Source organism: Pinus tabuliformis, chromosome 1_1 (assembly GCF_031772625.1).
Source record: "Pinus tabuliformis cultivar Carrire ecotype Pingquan chromosome 1_1, CPIR1, whole genome shotgun sequence".
In the NCBI taxonomy this organism is placed as follows: domain Eukaryota; kingdom Viridiplantae; phylum Streptophyta; class Pinopsida; order Pinales; family Pinaceae; genus Pinus; species Pinus tabuliformis.
Window position 1 is genome coordinate 998357823 of NC_142297.1, and position 20524 is coordinate 998378346.

General features: G+C 41.0%; 1 protein-coding gene across 3 annotated transcripts in view; it reads right to left on the minus strand.

The window, feature by feature from the left end:
- The window catches only part of LOC149217954 (long-chain-fatty-acid--[acyl-carrier-protein] ligase AEE15, chloroplastic-like), a 447245-nt gene that overhangs the window by 332524 nt on the left and 94197 nt on the right, over nt 1–20524 (minus strand). For all 3 annotated transcript variants that reach the window (XM_089393097.1, XM_089393099.1, XM_089393098.1), the window contains one exon: nt 7049–7163. In XM_089393097.1, the coding sequence (XP_089249223.1) occupies nt 7049–7163 (115 nt within the window). The remainder of the gene's footprint in view (nt 1–7048; nt 7164–20524) is intronic.

Sequence of the window (20524 nt, forward strand, 5' to 3'; positions counted from 1 at the left end):
CCTCAACCATGGCATCAACCCATATTGGTTGCTGCACTGCTTCCTCAAATGAGGATGGCTCAACCTCTACACTCTTGCTCATCAGAGCCATGTATCCAATGTACCGATCTGGTGACCTCCTCTGCCTACGATGTGATGTGGGTGCTCAAAAATTCTCTCTAGCATCATGCATCAATCTTTCAGCCTCTCTGGTGCGCTTCCTTCCATCTCTGGAAGTCTCTACATGAGTGGGTGCTTCCACTATCTGTTCCTCTACATGTGGCTCCTCCACATCATCCTGAGGTTCCTCCTTTGGAGCTAAAAGCTCCTCATCTGCATGTAACGGAAGCTCCCTCTCAAGGGAACATCTCATGACCTTCTCTTCATCAAACTTCACGTCTCTATGGACCATTGTCATCCTATTAGATGGTAGGTACACCCGATAGTTGTGAGGTGTATCAATGTACCCCACAAATATGCCCAACTCAACTATTGGTTCTAGCTTTTTTCCGTGCATCCTTGGTAACATGACAATAGATTGATGAACCAAAGATCCTGAAGTGTGCCACATCTGGTTTCTTACCTGAAAAAGCTTCTTTTGGTGTACTCATCCCGAGAATTCAATGAGGGAGTATGTCCTGCAAATAAACAACTGTGTTGCATGTTTCAGCCCACAAGTGAAACGGTAGGCCATGATCATGTAACATCGCCTGTGCAACTCCCACAATATTTTTGAGTTGTTGCCCAGTATTGGCACTTCCGGATTTTACTCAGCCTTTCACATTGGAGTGTGATGCATCAGATGTGGGGATCGGGGCAGTCTTGTCCCAAGGAAGGCACCCCATTGCATTTAAGAGCCAGAAGCTCCTACCACATGAGATGTCGTATTCCATTTACGACAAGGAGATGTTAGCCATAATGCATGCATTGGCCAAGTTTAGGCAGTACTTAGTGGGGAATCGATTTCGGGCGAAGACGGATCACAACAGTCTCCGCCATTTCATGGGGCAGCAGGGCCTTAATGACAGACAACAGAGGTGGGTCAAAAGGTGCATGCCTACGATTTTGATATTGAGTATGTGCAAGGGAAGCATAACGTGGTGGCGGATGCACTATCCAAGAGACCAACAAGGCTTTCACTCATGAGCATTTCTCATGATTGGAAGGCTCAGTGTTTGGCAGAGTACTCCAAGGATCATCGGGCATGCAAGATCTTGGAGGGCAGCTATGCAGATGAGCGCTACAGGGTGATGGATGAGGTTATTTATTATAAAGGGCGCATATTTTTGGTTTCGGGATCTCAGTTGAGGAAGAGCGTCCTTCGAGCAGCTCATGATTCTCCTTTGTCTGGGCACCAGGGGTTTAGGAAGACTTATATGGCAGTGAGAGAGTGCTTCACTTGGAAGGGCCTCAAAGGAGACGTGTTGAGGCATGTGCAGGAGTGTGAAGCTTTGCCAAAGGAACAAAGGAGAGTTGACCCACAACAAGATTGTTGCAACCTCTTCCCATCCCTAAGGGGAAATGGGAGAGTATCTCTATGGATTTCATCACTAGACTTCCCTCGTGTAAGGGAAGGATTGTATTTTCGTGGTGGTCGACTGACTGACCAAGTTTACACACTTCTTTCCCATACCAACACGATATTCAGCCTCAAAGGTGGTAGAGTTGTTCTTCAAGGAGGTCTTTCATCTGCATGGACTCCCTAAGACTATAGTCAGTGACAAAGATAGTCGCCAATTCACGGGAAGATTTTGGCAAGATCTTTTCAGGCTAGTCGACATAGAGCTCACTCGAAGCACCAGCTATCATCCACAGACCGATGGCCAGATAGAGAGGGTGAACTAGTGGTTAGAGAGCTATCTTAGGAACTATGTGACAAGACAACAAAGGGCTTTGATTCGATGGTTGCATCTGGGAGAGTATTGTTACAACACCACCCATCACATGTCCATTGGTATGACTCATTTCTATGCTTTATATGGTTATGATGCTTTGTCTTTTGCTCACATTGTTTTTTAAGACAACAGGGCCCCAAAAGCCAAGGACTGGATCCTAAAGAGCCAAGATATCCTCAAGGCTCTTAAGGATAACTTACGAACAACCCAGAACCAACAAAAGATGTATGCTAACCGACATCAAGTAGAGAGGCATTTCAAGGAGGGGGAATTGGTCCACCTTTGATTGCAGCCTTATCGTCTATTCATGTTGAAGTAGAAGGGGGTCGAGACACTGCAGCCGAGATTCTTTGGGCCTTATAGGTTGATCAGGAGGGTTGGAGAGGTGGGTTACGAGTTGGAGCTACCACCAGGGAGCAGGATCCATAACATTTTTCATGTGTCAAACCTCAAGAGGGTGTTGGGGCAGCAGGTTACAACAGTTGTGGAGTTGCCTCCACTTGATGATGAGGAGCATCTGATTTTAGAGCCAGAAGCCATCTTTGAGACCAGGGAGAGGAAGCTCAGAAGCAGGGTCATCAAAGAGTATTTGGTGCGTTGGAAGAGTTTACTTGATGAGGATGCCACTTCGAAAGGGGAGCACATACTTGAGCAACCAACATTGAAGTTGCTTAGGGACAAGCAACATTTGGGAGGGGAGGACTGTTATGTCCCTTCCTAAATTAATTTGGAACAAGATTAATTATTAAACTATGGGGGCAATTTTGGAGATAGTGGGCCCCATTCGATTTTATTAGGAGATTAGACTTAGGAAAAGTTATTTTTGTTGTGGTTAAGTTACACATGGGGGCCACCCACACCAGGGAAATACGCATTCCCTAGTTCGATTTGCATGGAGGTAGTTAAGTTTTGCATCGAGATGGTTAAGTGAGGGCCCACGATGGAGGTAGAATTGGAGGGGAAAGTGCTCCACGAAATCTATATAAGGAAGGCAACTCTCCTCATTTCATTCATCTTTTTGGCATATCAATTTCTCTTTGGTTGCTCGAGCAGCTTAGCAGAGTCGCTTGTTGTTCAGCACGAGTTCTTCAAGCAAAGAGCTCACCCTTTCTTCGGGGGACTTCGAGTGCCACCCTAGGTAGGTTTTTCTTCATTCTTCAAGAGGAAGATCTCATTGTAATTTCCAACAGTGGCATTCATCTCCAGGTGGTGTGTATTACTAGAGGACGCAGAGAACAGGAGGTCGAGTTTGCTTATGGTGTCTTGCAGTGGAGTTTGGTTGGGAGATTTTCTGAAGAGGAGGCATAGGAGGTTTGTTGTCATTTTGGAGAGTTTGGGAGCTAGAGGGGTGTTGCTTATTTGCAGGGTGACCTTCGCACTTCCTGGGCCAGCATAGAGGCAGCGCTTGGTGCTCACATGGAGGGTAGAGTATTAGTCTTTGAGGCTGAACTTTACCAGGAAGGTTAAGGGAAACATTTGGAGAGGAGATTGCTTCATTTTCAGAGCTCGGAGGAGGTTTTCGTTGGAGCTCCTTGTAGGCCGGTATTCTTGAGTAGTTTGGAGGGCGTAGGGCATATTGGAGGCTGAATTTTGGAGGTTGGATTTAGGCCAAACCCTTTCTGGGTTTTTGTGGGTTTTGGCCAAGGAGCTTGGGGCTAAAGTTTCAACATTTTCTGAGCACCAGAGACGGGGTTTCTTGCAGTTCCTTTCCAACCAACAATGTAGTTTTTAGGGACAACGCAGAGCATTAGAGGAGCAGTCATTTTCCAGCTTTGAGATTATTGTTTATCACCTGGGTTCTGTCAAGCTTGCCCTTGAGGCAAGCCCAGGTGCATTTCTCCATACTATTGTACTTGCTCCATTTCATTAATAAAATGGCTCAGTTGGTTCTCACTTCTGGAGTTTATTGAGCATTTGCTAGTTGTTTTAATTTTCTGAGTTATAACTCTATTTTGTTTTGCATATCACTGTTTATTTAAGTTCAGAACATTACAGATTTGCTCCCTCCTACATTCATATACCCAGGTGTAGGCTTCCCTTGTTATAGCTACCAAATGTACCTTGACATGTGGTCTAGATTTCCCCCTCACCCCCACTCCATTCCATCATTATATCATTTGCCACCTACCTCTTAAAGGATGTACTATGGACATACCATCCACTTTAGAGGTTGAAACCACCTAATAGGGTCCTTGGTTAAGCCCCTTTTGAGCTTGGAGACACTTGTACTTGCCAAAGCTCACTATGGAAGAGCATGCCACCATGAAGTGCCCCATTGATCCCATAACTTGTAAACATTATTACTTGATTACTCTAATGATTTGTTGTATTGGAAGGCAAGGGGACGCATTGGATCTTATGCAAGATTGTAGGTGGGTCTTCATTTAGAACTTGGTTTCCCTATATGAGGTTCTAGCCCTCCAGAGGGCCACATTGGCACTTGTTAGGTGGGCATTCAGAGCCATGGGCCTCCACCATAGCAGATATGACTTCATGGATCTTCAACAACGTTCATTGATTCCTCATGTTCCACCTTTGGATGAAGATGATGCACCTGGACCACCATGCACAGCAGGCTTCACAGTTGAACCATACACTTGGCAAATGTTCCAGGGTGCCTCCCGATGCAAATGGAGGGTTTATGTCATCATTGCAGCCCTTAAAGATGGTTTACAGGCATATTTGATCCATTTGGAGACCCATGAGGTTGTCCTTGTGCTCCGACACCCATTTGGGAGCATCACAGGTTCTTGATTGGATAACAAGGTGCTAACCCCTTGTCCACTATGTTTGGAATCCTTTTCTTCATCATGGCACCCCTTGGACTTCATCAAGGCTCCTCAAAGGCCCAACAACATCACTCTGTTAATCATTCAACACTCTTGAGAGGCTTATCTTTACATTATTGAGGTATTTGGTGGGCTTGTCACCAAAGGTTTTGTTATTATGCACATTATTTTATTTTAGGGGCTAAATTAGGCCTAATTAGCTAAATCAAATTCATTAGGAAGTGTATAAATAGAAGTGTGATGGAATCATTTGATCATCATCACTTGGATTGGATCATTCTCTCTTGTGAGATTTTCGCTATTCTTTTGGAGGACAAAATTGGATGGATGGATGAATTTTGATGTTTGGATCTCTTCATTTTTGTCTTGGAACTTCTATATTCGCATATGATGATGATTGGATATACTTGTTCTCACATGTAAGTGCTCTTTTAAAGCTATTTTGTCTTTTCCTTACGTCACGTGCCTGTTGCTGGGCAATTTCACTATACTAGGCTGAAATTTGTTGCTCTTCTTGTGTGAAATGGTGGAAATTTGTCTTTCTATAGCATTGCATCATGTCATGGGCCATGTTTGAATAAGTGAATGTTCCTAGAGATATTTTGTCAAAATTTTATCTCGATAAGTCATCACATATTGCATATCTAAGTATAAAGACCTTGAAGCAATTGTCCCATGCCCTAATTTCCATGTGAAATTGTTCTAGAGGCCTCCTTGACCAAGTGAAATCATCCCAAGCATTGGAATAATATCGGCTCCATTTCTCCCAAAGGATTAGGCACTAGTCCTCCATAGGTGATCACCAAAAAGCATAATCTTTATCACCTCTCCCTCTTTCTTCTAGGCCTAACCTCCATAGGGGACCTAGGGCATCACATTTCTCACAAGTTACCCATCAAAAAAATTCGATCTCCTAGCCTCTACTACGTTATTGTGTCTCCTAGGAGCCCTCCAAATTTGAAGCCATTCTGACAGTGGGATCTCAAGATACTTCAAGCCCTAGCTCCGAGATTGTTTCTTTCCCTTTGATTCCCTTGGCTAGTGACCTCATTGGGATCATTGTATTAAGATTGTTGAAAATTCTTCCTTTGATCCCCTTCTTCCCCTCAATTAGGTCAAGCATACCCTTGATTGATCAACTCCACTCCTTGACCTAATTTTTGGTCCATTTGGTCTCGTGTGGTCCCACAACCTTTTGAAGATAATTTCACAAAGACTAGTTGGAATCCAAGTTTTCACAAGGATCGGTTGGACTAGATCCCTTCTTTACAAGTATTATTTGTAAAACGCAGCCCTTGAAATCGCCTTGGCCCTTCTTAGAGAGCTTTACACCTTGCTTCTCAAGCAAGCAAACCACAAAATTGAGTCTCTCTTGTGAATTGGCCCTTAAGAATCACTCTTTATCCCTTCATTGACTTATTCATCTAGTGATTCCATTCATTTCGGGTCTCCTCCCATCAATGAAAGTCCGTAAAGAGTAGGGAGCTTTAGCTAAGGTGACAATGGGCTATTGCTCCATTGTTGCCCTTGACCTAGTAGTTGTCCCTTTAGGATCCCCTCCTAGGACCCTTGCTAGCTTGAGCGGTAACAAATCCAAAACTTATAATAACCTAACACAAATTAGTCCAAAGGCTTGTTGATAAAATTTATGTGATGAGGTACTACATGGCCCTATCTAGTGGGCACTCAACTAAAAAGGGGCAAATTAAATGCCAAAAAAGGTTAGTTAGAGGCACTTAATCTTGTAAGTGATCTTACAACATAAATTTAATGGGGTAAAAGTTCAAACCTAAGTACTTGTATAAAGCCTACTATAATAGTCCTATAAATTAATGATTGGTGTGTGTCATCCATCTATGCTCTTGCATAGGCATAAAAAATCATGATTGTTATAGGCTCTTCTAATCATGGCACATATAGGCAAGTCCCTTTCCAACTTTTCTATTTCAACTACAACCATACAATGGAAATGAGCTTATGAAAACCTCACCAAGATTAATGTGATTGTAAGTTGACAACTTTTTCAAGTCTAGTTCTGCTAAATTTCGAAAAGCAAGTCATGGAAATTCTTTTATCAATAAGGATTTCATCTAATGCATCGTTTCTTTAAAACACCCTTTACAACTTTATTTGATGTCAATTAAAATAGAAGCACAAAATGCAATGGAAGCATGAAAATTTTTCCAAGTCTTTATCCTAATATAGTTTCCTTTATTTAAGTATTAATTGCATAAAATAATTTGCAGGACCCAGCCTCCAAGTTCACATCTACAGTTGTTACTTTACTTTTGCTCTTTCCCTCACAAACTCAAGCTAGAAGAAGAAAATTAAGATATAGAAACTTTTTCTTTCACTTGAAGGAAAGTAAACACTATGCATAAATACCTTGATCTGCTACTAGCCAACGATATGAATTATCAGCAAAAAGGGAAACCTTTTCATCTGGACATATACCAGCAACTCTCAATCCTTCTGCAAAATCTAGTATCTCTTTTTCTAGCTACAATATCAATGAATTTAGGATCAGAGATAATTCATGCCTCAAAAATATAAAATAAAGATATTTTGGAAAGGTAAATTAATGCATTGAAAAATTATAAAGCTTTCTTCTATATATAAAATTTAAATACATAATGAATTATTCTACAGTGAATGGACCATAAAAATAGAGGTAGACACAGGCTACCAAGAAAACAAAATAAAATGGAGTTACAAATTAACAATGCATAATCCACACCAATAATGCTCACAACATGAATACTCATTGACCACAATAATCCTAATCAATGAATCCAAAGAATGACCATGTTCTTTGAAAAAAGAATATGGGGTACAATCTTAACATCCAATGATCTAAGCTTCATATTCATTCTTCTTTATGTCCAATGATTTTCCCAGCTTACATTTCCAATATCATTATGACTTGTGACAATTAAACTAAGACAGGGGAAGTATGTGTTGTGTAGATTTTTTAGATCCCAGAGGAAATCAGGGATTATGTTTGGCATGGAGATTAATGTTGCCACCAATAACAAGTAGAGGCACTAGTACTCTATTATGTGTTGACTTTGCTCAGCACTAGAGGGATAGATCGTATCACGGTTGTGGGAGACTCTTCAATTATAATCCACCATATGCACTACCATTCAACCCCACAAGACATGTGTTTGGGTAGGCTCATACGCAGGTCTCAAGCAATGGAAGAAACTATGAAAGCATTGAGTTTTTTGAAGCTCTGAGAGCTCACAACTACTTAGCAAACTTAAAAATCAATGAAGCTATAACAATAGAGGTTAGAAGGATAAAGATTAATGGGAGGAGTTTGGTCTTGTCCCACCTCCCTTGAATTATAACTCAATATCCAAAGTTCCAATGCAATCATCTTGAAGTGACAAGTTGCAAAGTATATATTTGGAGAAACGACAAGAATTAAAGCCCAAACGGGTTGGCATAATACCATATTCACTCTCACTTAGATTGAGTTTTGATAACAGAACGAGAATGGGATGAAGCTATGAAAGTGATTTTAACATTAAGGTTTGAAAAAATAAAATTATAACAAATACACCCTTCAATAGACATACAAATCTTCTCTAGAAAATGCCGAATTACATGGGTAAATTAGGGAACTCAACCAACACAAGGAAACATAGTTAAGTAGATTATTGAGTAGAAAAATTCTCAACACTAGGGAGAAGATCACGAGGTTGTTCCTACAAATACAATTTCCATGAGATTCAAAGGCAGCATGGAGTGGTGATTATTAAAAGGAAAACAAAAGAATAATTTTGTAAAACTTCAAGTGCCTATAAAATGCCAATCATGTAGCTTCCGGACCTCCTCAAGCAAAGCCTCGATAATAGCCTCAAGGTGAACTTGACCCATAAAATAACTTAGCAACGTGTGCTTTTCATATGTTTCGTGGACTTCAACATATGCATTACTAAATATATCCACAGGGGTTTCATTAGGGGTAAGATTATTACCTAAATCTTCAAGACAAACTATCCTTCAACAGTTACCATTATGCTTGTAGTCAAAATTCATAGCTCTATAGTCCTATCTAAACCTTCTTTTCATGCCCTCAACCGTGAGCTCTCTCTTCCTCAACCACAAGCTGTATCTCATTCCACCACTGCTATAAAACCTCGAACTGTCCACCACTGTTGGAAACCCCATCCGCTACCATTGGAAATCCCATCCACTACTGGAAACCCTCAACCCCATCCACTGCTCAACCTACTCAAGTTGTCATTCAACCCCATCCACAACGCCCTTCTCCCCCTCTCTCCTCAAGGTCACATCCACAGGGCTCATGCTCGATCCTAGACTGCCTCTCACCAATTCGCGTCTACAAAACCAGCTCAATCCCACCACTCAATTCAAACTCGCCTCTTAGTTTGAGGGTTGGCATCCAACACACCAAACCTGTGACCAATCCATAGTCCAAGGTAATTCATGGCCCTTTCCAATTCCCTTGGTAAATTCACCTCATCAAACCATTTTGATGACCCCACTATAGGTTATTCAGTGATATCCTTTTTTATAGGTGGGTATAGACTCCTCCCCTGTAGTCGGTTTGAGAGACAGGATGGTAGACCCCTCGGTGATGACACCGACATTAAGAAAACCATTGGGATGTTAGACATTGATAGACAGGACTCTAGAGAGGGGGGCAACAATAAAATGATTTAGGTCCTGATCACAAGATTATAACTCTTGGAGTCATCAAACTTGGCCTTACAGAAAGAGGTCTATGAACCAACAAAGTACTAAAAATGGAGGCAAAGAACATATTTTTGCAGACAGCTAAACCAAAGTAAGATACAATATCCCCTCCACCACCCGTCTAGCGAAGCCTTGCATGCAAAAATCTTGACCTCAAAAACAAGCAAGAGGAGATCAAATCTCAACAAGCCACATTCAACATGAAAATTTTCACATAGTAACTCATGGGCATAAGGATTTAGAGTAAAGGATAAAGGGTCCCCCCTCCTTCATCTACATTGTTAGGTCCCTATACTACTAGTGTAACCCCTTATTATTATTAGTGCAACCCCCTTATTGTATTATTGTGCCCCATAAAAGCCCACTATTGTTATTGTTGTGCCCTTACAATATTATGGTTATGTAGGATCTGATTATATTATGACCCCTTAAACTCGTATATATAGAAAGGAGGTCTTGTCATTTGCATCATCAAAGAATTGTTCATTTATGTAATGTAAAGGACGTTTCCCCCTTGAAGAGGCTAATTTTGAAGTCGTTGATCTACTTATTCTTCTATTTTGTGAGCTATTTGTGAAAAATTATGAATCTACACATCAGAAATCCTACTACAATCACTGGTTTATCATCTCCTACTTGTTATTACATTCAACAAGTTATTTAATTTATAAACAATGATGAAAAACACTACTGCAGCCTACACTGGCATACAGATCATAAACTGAAAATATATGAGACAAATACACAAGGGACATCGTTAATTTTGGACAACACGTCCCCGGAAAAACCCACTGCGGGAAAACTAGTGCAGCATATAGAGGGTTTGTATTATTAGGCAAGCAAAATCTGAGTACAACAGGTTGCCTCTCACACCGGCTAACCTTTCAGAGAAATCTCGACAGCAAGAAATACATACGAGGGTTTACCTCATTCTCCAAGTCACAACTGATCCATTGAGTGGTCTTTCTGCGGCAAGCACTGCGAAATCCCAGCGCAATGCCTGCTTGGGCCAGCGTCTTACCTCTTGGAAACTGTGTCACTCCTTCTGTTGGATCGATTTGCTGGAGGAAGACTTATGTTCAGCCCTCCCGGCTCAAAACCTAGCTTCTCCAGCAAAATCCCAAACTTCCAACAAATATCTTGCACTGCCACAACAAGAGATCCTCTTGGCCTACGTCAACCAATTCCTGGGCTGCATAGCCCTCTGCGCTACCTTTCTGATGCTACTGTTGCCTCTCTGCCTGGTACTCGTTGACTCGGAACTCCTTGTTGATCCAACTCTCTGCTTATTCCCCTCTCACTGCAACTCAGATCACTAGTTCGATTTTCTCAACAAACGACACCCCAAAAAAATCGAACTGATTTGATCACTCGGTGTATCTCCAATTGACCCTCAAACCTCCTCTTATACTTTTCCTGTTGATGAATCAACTGCCAAAATTAAGTCCCTAAGCAACGGCTAAGATTAAAATAGACTTGATCCTCGCCTCTTAGAAGCTTCTCACCCATATTTTTATTAATACCCATAAATATTTTTATTTTCCTAAGTTTAGACTTAGGAACCCCATTATAAATATTAAATATTTTAATAACTCATCATCCAGGTGGAATTTCTCCAGAAGATTTTTGGGTCTTAGAGATCTCATGTATTCTAGCCCCTCCACAAAATTTCGGAGCTAGAGCACATCCGGTGCTACCCCAAAATCAACACTAGTTGCATAATATTTGGTATCAAAGCTTTGGATTCTAGGGTTTCGCTGCTTCAAACAGGTCATCGTGGAATTTTTGCTATAACTTTTTTCTACAAAGTTTCAGAAGCTGAAATTAAAACCCATTTGAGCCAAAATCTTGATGAACCTCGTGTCCGAATTTCAGATCTCGTCTCGCTATATTTTTGGATATATGAGGTGAGAAAGTTAGGGTTTTTGCAGGCTCCAGAACTCCATCTCAAACAAGTGACCTAGGAAAAATCACCATAACTTTCTCTCCGAGCATCGGATTAAAATTTCATAAGGAGTGACAGAAATAGGACGCACTGTAGTTTGTTGGGTATCGTTTTCAAGGCCGAAGGTGGAAACCATGACACATGGAACATTGTACAAGTTCGCTATACTAAACCAATCTATAATCAGGTCATCGTGGAAGATTGAGCATAACTCTTTCTTGAAGAATCCAATCTCAATCAAACCTGTGGGGTTGGAAAGAAGACTCAGAGGGCTACCAAAAGACGAAATTTCAAAACTTGGATATCTGAAATTATAGAGTTACAATCGTTTCAATATCGAGCTCCTAAAAGTAAGAAAAATAATGACTCGAATCAAGAAAATAGAAACACCTAGTAAGCAAAATTGGATGGATGATTTGAAGAATGCAATCGAAGCTAAGATAAATGGTTTTATCTATGGCATGGAAGCTAATATCGATGGTATAGAAGCAAAATTGAAAGGCAACATGGAAGATTTGAAGAAAGACATGAAAGGTTTGAAGGAAGGTTGGACAAAGTTGCTACAAGAAAGGCTTCCTAATGACGAAAAGGTAGTAGAGGAAACTCATGATGAGAACAAAAGAAATGTTAATCATAATTTCATAGAATCTAACGTTGTTGTGAAGACCCACCATATTCCAAATATAGATATGAGGAAGTTTGATGGCAAGGATCCAGTAACTTGGATCCTATAGATGGAGCAATATTTTGATCTACATGATGTGCAACCCTCACAAAAGGTATGTATTGTATCTTTACATTTAGAACCCAATCAGTTTGTATGGTATAGAGGGCTTTGTTCTCGTAAACCACTTGTCACCTGGTCAATTTTTACGAAGGAAATGATCGCACATGATGAATATACAAAGACCAACACCTTCTTTAGCCAATTGATAAATCTCAAACAAAAAGGTTCAATGGTGGAGCACATTGAGGACTTCCAAAAACTTAATATAAGGGTAAATGATATTCCAGAGGAGCATGGGATTGATGTCTTCATAGGGACTTTAAAGGATAACATCCAACATGAGGTTCAACTTTGGGAACTTGATTCATTGGAGAAGGCATTTAGGTTGGCAAGAAAAAATGAAAGAAAAATTGTGGCAACAAGGAATCCTACCACTCGCAACTATAAAGATGGAAGTGTTGTTGCTCCTAGCCGTCCAAAACCTACAAGGTTGACACCACAACAATTGGAAGAAAAAAGAGAAAAAGGGTTTTGTTACATTTGTGATAAGTGTGATGAGAACAAATTATTCTACGTAGATTGTGAAGAGGAGGAAGAAAAGGATCAAGAAATGTCAAACGAAGAGGATATACACCAAGAACCAACCCCAGAGAAAAAAGAAATGAATCTGACCAGATCTTGTAACGCATTGGCAGGAATTACCACTCCTCAAACTCTCAAGATAGATGGACAAACAGAGATAGTGAACAAATGTTTGGAAGGATATCTTCATTGCTTTGTATCTGATAAACAAACACAATGGGTCAAGTGGTTACCTCTAGTTGAATGGTAATATAACACTTCAACAAAAATGACCCCATTTATGGCACTTTCTGGATATCATCCCCCATTTATCACATCATCTTTAAGAGAAAATTCTAAGGTTCGAGTAGTGGAGGATCACATCAAGCATCAACAACAAGTTATCTAACTCTTAAAGGACAACCTCACTTTGGCGCAGAATCGAATGAAACAACAAGCATATCAACATCTTAGCAAAAGAAGTTTTGATGTAGGCGACTGGGTATTTTTACGGCTACAACCATACAAACAAACGTCCCTCAAGCAAGCTAAGAAGAATAATAAATTATCACCAAAGTACTATGGTCCTTACAAGTCGTTGCAAAACATTGGCACTATGGCATACAAATTGGAGCTTCCTGCATCCTCCCAAGCGCACCCAGTTTTCCATGTTTCATGCTTAAGGAAGGTTATAGGTGACAAGCTCCCAGTTCAAACAATATTGTCGGAACATGATGAGGAAGGAAAAATCATATTGGAACCTGAAGGAGTCGCAGAAACAAGAACCCGACAGCTACAAAATCCCTCAATTTCAGAGTATCTCATCAAGTGAAAGAACTTACCCACTGAAGATTCCACATGAGAGGACAAAAATTTTATATAGAAGCATCCATAACTACTCAAATGTTGAGGACAACACTTTTTTTAAGGAGAGAGACATGTTAGGTCCCTATACTACTAGTGTAGCCCCTTATTATTATTAGTGCAACCCCCTTATTGTATTATTGTACCCCATAGAAGCCCACTATTGTTATTGTTGTGCCCTTACAATATTATTGTTATCTAGGCTCTAATTCTATTGTGACCCCTTAGACTCCTATATACAGAAAGGAGGTCTTGTCATTTGTATCATCAAAGAATTGTTCATTTGTGTAATGTAAAGGAGGTTGCCGCCTCGAAGAGGCTAATTTTGAAGTTGTTGATCTATTTCTTCTTCTATTTTGTGAGTTGGTTGCATAACATGCATGTAGTTGAGAAGGTAGTATAGACTAAACTCATGGAGCAATGTGCTAAGTGAACACAAGAATTAAACCTCAAGGGAAGGGGGCTCCCTCTACCTCTTCCATTCTCGGAACCCACAATGGTTGGAACTTGGGACCTTATTTCTCAAGGATAATCTAGATCACCCTTAATGTACCCCTTGATATAGCTTGGAACCTGGATTGAGTCCTACTATGTTTTTCTCCAGTTCAAGTCTAGAGTTTATCGATTATGGGGCCTTAGAGATAAGCATAAACTATTCTCTATAACATCCCCTTGTAAATTTTTATAACTTTTGAGAATTTTCTATCTCAGATTTCTTCAAAAAAAAAATTCCATAAACAATTTGCCGAAAATTTAAATGAACTCCAATAAAAAATTTGGAGAGCCAATAACCACAATTTTTAAAGAAAATATCCCACCAAAATTCCATCCAATATTATTTAAATAAACTAAGGAGAATTGACATTAATTTAGATTTGGAAACTTGGCAAGAGAACAGTTCAGCCCACTCTAGAAAATCCTCCATGCTCAACCCTAGTTGTAGCTATACTAGCACAATTTCGTTGGCTCCAAAATTCAGCCTCTAGAAATACTGGAATAATTTGGCCTTATTCTAGATGTCCTTCCTCACTGAGCGCCAAAGAAGAACCTAAAGTTGTTCCCCCACTTGACTAGCTAGGGTGGATGTTTCACCATCGAAACTAGTTTTGATCCCTAGGGAGGATAGTTTCACCTCAAAGAAGATCTGCACTCAGGGTTACAAACCCTACATAAATATACAAGTGCCCAAGAAAAATAATTCACCAAATATCTAATCACACCCATGAATGAGCTCCTCCTTTCCTTTTATTGAGATGGTTATCCGAATATCATGGGTCATTCGAATACCATGGGTCCTGTTACAGCTCAATTTAGCAGGGATCCTAGTAGATCTTCTTAGGGGATTACTACTAGATCAAGTGACAACAATGGAATAGGGACCCACTGTCACCTCAGTCGATGCCCCTTGCTCTACGGACTTTCACCGATGGGAGGCATCCCATTATAGGGAAATCACTAGGAATGATGAGTTAATGATAGGATAGGTAGTGATTTCTAGAGCCCATTCATAGGAGAGACTCAAATGATAGGGTTTGCTTGCTTTAGAAGCAAGGTATGGGGCTCTCCAAGAAAAGCTCAAAGGAGACCTAGACCTAGGGATTAGAAATATCTCTTGACGAGGGGTGCCCTAGATCCAAGATTCCTAAAGCGAAAGGGTTTCTGAGTGGTCTTGTGAAATAAGGAGTGATGAAGGTATGGGACCACAAAGAAGCCTAAGGGGACCCAAGCAAAGCCCAGGCTTTTGGGTGAAACTTGAAACAAAAGATCTAGACTAAGCAAGGGAGAAGAATAGAGTCAATGCGATATGAATTCTACTTGAGTTTGAGTGCAATGACTCTTGAGGAAACCATTAACCAAGGAAACCTAGGAACAAGAATGACTATGGAGCTAGGGCTTGGGATTTCTCATAATATAGTCGTAGAAAATGCTTCAAAGTTTGTTAGGACCAAGATAAAACCCCAACGCAGTTGAAGTTCAACTCGCTCTTAAAATGGATGGCTCCAATAAATTTCACATGATGCCCTCGGAGACCTCTAGGGTTAGGGCTTAGGGAAAAGAGAAAAGGTGAAATGAGATAGTCTCTAATGTGATCACCAAGGATTAGATCAGTGCCTTGCCTATTGGGAGAGATGGAGTCAGTATGATTTCAATTTTGGAGTTCTTTTACCCAACCAAGGAGTCCTTATGGCAACTTCGCATAGCCCTAAGCGGCAACTACTAGGTCACCAAGGAATTTATACTTCTTATTGTCGAATTTGACGACTTTTCAAGGCAATCATAGAGACAATTTACCCCTAGGAATGTTCATTCACCATACTACAAACATGTAACGTATGCAATACCTGTAACCTAATGAATCCAAATTTTTCATGATTTCGCATTCAATTAGAGCAAATTTCATGAGCGAAAATTCCACACACTAATCATGTATACAAGAGGCAAAGATAAGCATGAAATAGAACTTACAAGTATAGTGATCACATCCAATCATCAAATAGAGACAAAAACGAAGATCCCAGATCAAGAAAAGATTATCCAAACATCGAAGTGCCTAAATGATTCTCCAACTTGTCCATCAAACAGTAGTGCAAAATTCTCAGGAAGAGAGAGATATCAATCCAAGTGATGATGAGGAATGAAATGATCCTCTCATCAATATATATGATCCTCTAAGGGTTCAATTTGACTAATTAGGCCTAATGATGCTCCTAATAATAAAATAATGTGCAAAATAACATCCTTTGGTGACAAGCCCACCAAGTAGCTCTATAATATGAAAAATAAGCCTCTCTAAAGGGTTGAAATGGTAATACAATAGCTAGGAGGGCCATTTGAAAGGCCTAGTGAAGTCTTTCATGTGCCAAAATGAGTGGAAGGGCTCCATAAATAGTGATGAAGGGGATGGCCCCTTAATCTCCAAGCAAATGACCTGTGGTGCTCCTGTGAATATTCCACAACTAGAATCTTATTGCAGCAACTAGTACTATTTCTTCTCAGTGATAAATTAATTATTCAGTTTATTACTACAGCAACATTGAAATAAACACACTGCAACCTTCACAAATAAAACTACGGAAAATAAATAGTGTTGGAACTGAGAAAATACTAGCACACACAATAAAAATGACACCGTTATTTTTGGACAAATGTCCCCAAAAAAAACCCAACTTGGCAAAACCGGTGCAACAATGAGGGTTTTCTTATTATGCAGCAATGAATATCTGAGTACTATCTATGGATGCACAACTGGCAATCCAATTAGCAAGTATCTGACAGAAATAATTAGAGAGAAAAATTCTCTCACCCCACAAGCAATCCCAGCACTAGCTTCTACAAACATTTGGTCGTCCAAACCCCAGCATGAACCCTTTTGCACTGCCTCTACGCTTTCTCTCACACGTGTGACTCAATTCTACCTCTGAGCAAGTCGTCTAGCCTATCTTTGCTGCTAGAAGTGACTCTCCGACCCTCTTGAAGACTTTCCCAGCCTCTAGAAACTGAATCGACCTCCTCAACTAAATCAAATTGCTTTGCATCAGCTTCTACGCAGGCTCTGCACTGCTTCTACGTGGATCACTTCGGTCACTCGCTGTTGCCTCTTCGGATATGGAAAACTTCCTCCAGATCACTATCCCTACCCCTCACTATCTCTGTTGCCTCACTGAAGCTCGAACTCTCCGACAACTGACTGCTGCTACTCTGGAAAATCGAATTCTCCAAGCGAATCTGGTACACTCTCCATCAGCACATCGATCCCTTCTTATATCTTCTTGTTGGGACTCCAACGACCAAGATTAAATCTTAATTGATGGCTCAAATTGTTTCGAGATCGATCCGTGTGAGTTTCTATAGAATTTTCACCTTGACTTAATGGCACCAAGCACTGCACAACTCTGATGTTACATCTGTGTTGTTGTTAAACCTATTGTACTGCTCCCAACACTGCATTTGCACTGCAACTTTGTTGTTGTTGCAACTGCAATTGAAAAGCATCCAAAATATTGAATCAAGTTTCAACTATGTTCAGTACGATACATCTGTCTCCCGAGTCATGACTGCTTCTAGCCTTTGCACTGTCTCTAAACAATCTGCGTTGCCGCTGACTCTACATTGTGCCACTCTGCACTACGCTCTCCAGCATCTAATTGTAACTAGTCTGCAACTGTCATTCTGAAATTCTAACTGCACCTCTGACACTGATCCATCTTGCTACTGAATACTGTGGGACCCCGTAGCCAAGTATTGATCCATGAGGTGGACTCTTCAAGGACCCTTCCCACTTTGTAGCTCTCTGGGGCTACAACTCTAAGTCATCCCACCTCACTCTTGGAGGTATGGCTGCCATAATCGTGAAGTCTTCCTCCAACCTGGAAGATAGCCTATCAATCTCAGCATGTGTTGTTGCCTGGTCTTGCTTCTTCCACTTGTCCTTTTTCCTGAGAGGACACTGTGTATTGTAGTGACTGAACTCACCACACCTGAAGCACTTAACCTTTAACAAGTCCTCCTTTTTCTTCTTCTACTCCCCCTGCCCCTAACTGGGATCCTTAGATGCGAAGGCCGCATTCTCCTCCTTCACCACCTTCTGACTGTTGCCACTGCTCCCACTGATGGAGCTCTTCAACAGAGCTCATATCAACTTCTCCTACTGCAAATCGGCCCACATTCTATCCCATCTTGGTAGTGTGTCTCTACCCAATATACTTTGGATGAAGACCTACCAATCCTTTGAGACACTATTAAGTGCCAATCATACTAGCTTTGAGGATTGAGACACTGTCCCAATAGCTAAAAGCTAGTTTCAGACTTCTTGAATCCTAGTGAGGAAGGGATCTATGCTTTCCCCCTTCTGCATCTTGATGCATCTTAGCTTCTCCTCTAGGACCATCTTCTGCTGCTCGGAAGTACCCTAGCATAGCGTGGAGAGAGCATCCCACATCTCTTTGGTCGTTCCCTTGGTCGCTATATGTGAGACTATATGGTCCCCGACTCCATCCAGGATCCACTGCTTCGCCCATCTCCTTCCTATATTCCTTGAGCTGGTCTACATCCTGAGGCACTGCCATAACATTATCGATGTAGACTTTCAGGCCATATTCATCTAGAAGGAAGGACATCTTAGCCTTCCATATGACATAGTTGGAAGTTCCATCCAACCTATCATGATCTCTAAGCCCTACAATAGCCATCTCTGAAATTGTCAAAAGCTCCCTATTTCCCAGTGCTCGGCTGTTGCTTTGCTATTTGCACTCCCTTCTAGAATACGTAGATTTACTAGCTACTACTACCAATCTGCCTGGAAAAATCGAACTTCCAGGACTTGAAGTTCCCTGCAGAAAATTTTCTCTCTGTTGTGTATGCTTTTCTCTTCCACTCGGCACAGATTCTGCTTCTACAACCTGCAGCAAAACCCTCTGCGTCCAACTAGGAATCTGCTCAACGAAAATCTGAGTTGCAGCTACTCCCTCTGACTACTGGAATCACTCTCCTAGGCAAATCAAATTTTTTGCACTCCTACAACTGAAAAATCAAACCGCTAGCCCAGCAATTCAGCCTACCTGTCTGAGCACTACGCTGCCTCAAGAATTTTGGCCTGTTGCTCCCTCTATGCAGTGAAATTCTTCCTCTGCTTCTAAGGTTCCCATCTTATCACTCACACTCTGATACCATGTCCATAATTGGAATCTTATTGCAACAACTGGTATTATTTCTTCTAACTGATAAATTAATTATTCAGTTTATTGCTATGGCAACATCGAAATAAACACATTGCAGACTTCACAAATAAAATTGTGGAAAATAAATAGCATTGGAACTGAGAAAATACTAGCACACACAATAAAAATGACACTGTTATTTTTGGACAAATGTCCCTGGGAAAACCCAAATTGGGAAAATCGGTGCAGCAGTGAGGGTTTTATTATTATGCAGCAATGAATATCTAAGTACAATTTATGGATGCACAACTGACATTCCAATCAGCAAGTATCTGACAGAAAAAATTAGAGAGAAAAAATTTCTCACCCCACAAGCAATCCTGGCACTGGCTTCTACAGAAATCTGACCGTCCAAACCCCAGCGTGAACCCTTTTGCACTGCCTCTGCGTTGTCTCTCACACATGTGACTCAATTTTGCCTTTGAGCAAGCCATCTAGCCTGCCTCTGCTGCTGGAAGTGACTCTCCAACACTCTGGAAGACTTTCCTGGCCTCTGGAAACTGAATCAACTTCCTCCTCAGCTAAATCGAACTGCTCTGCGTCGTCTTCTATGCAGTGTCTGCGCTCCTTCTATGTGGATCACTTCTGTCACTTGTTGTTGCCTCTTCGAATATGGAAAACTTCCTCTAGATCACTATCGCTGCCCCTCACTATCTCCACTGCCTAACTAAAGCTTGAAATCTCTGACAACTAACTGCTACTACTCTGGAAAATTGAATTCTCCAAGTGACTCTGGTGCACTCTCCATCACCACATCGATCCCTTCTTATATCTTCCTATCAAGACTCCAACAACCAAGATTAAATCTTAATCGATGGCTCAGATCATTTCTGGATCGATGTGTGTCAGTTTCTAGGGAGTTCTCACCTTGACTTAATTAATTCTGATTAATCAGCCATATTCCTAAGTTTAGACTAAGGAATTATTTAAAAATCAGCTAAAAATCTAATTAAGCCATCTCTACGTGGAATTTCTAGAAACGATTTCTGGGTTTTGGAGATCTCATGTATTCTAACCTATCCACCAAATTTCATGGCTAGAACACATCCAATGCTACAAAAACTAACAACTCCAAAGTGGTTGTGGGGGGGCACAAAATCATCCTCATGGGTCTCCAAGTTGATCGAACAATCGTGTATCCCATATGCAATGGCAGGAACAATGATCCAAGCCCTCCCTTCGTTTCCCATGGTGAAACACAACCTCATATGGGCCCTAGATCAACTGCCAAGTGTGTGGTGCAAGTGTGTAGCTGGATGGGCAAGGCGGTCTAGGTGCATCAGATTCATCTAACAAGTGGAACACGAGCGAGCAATGAA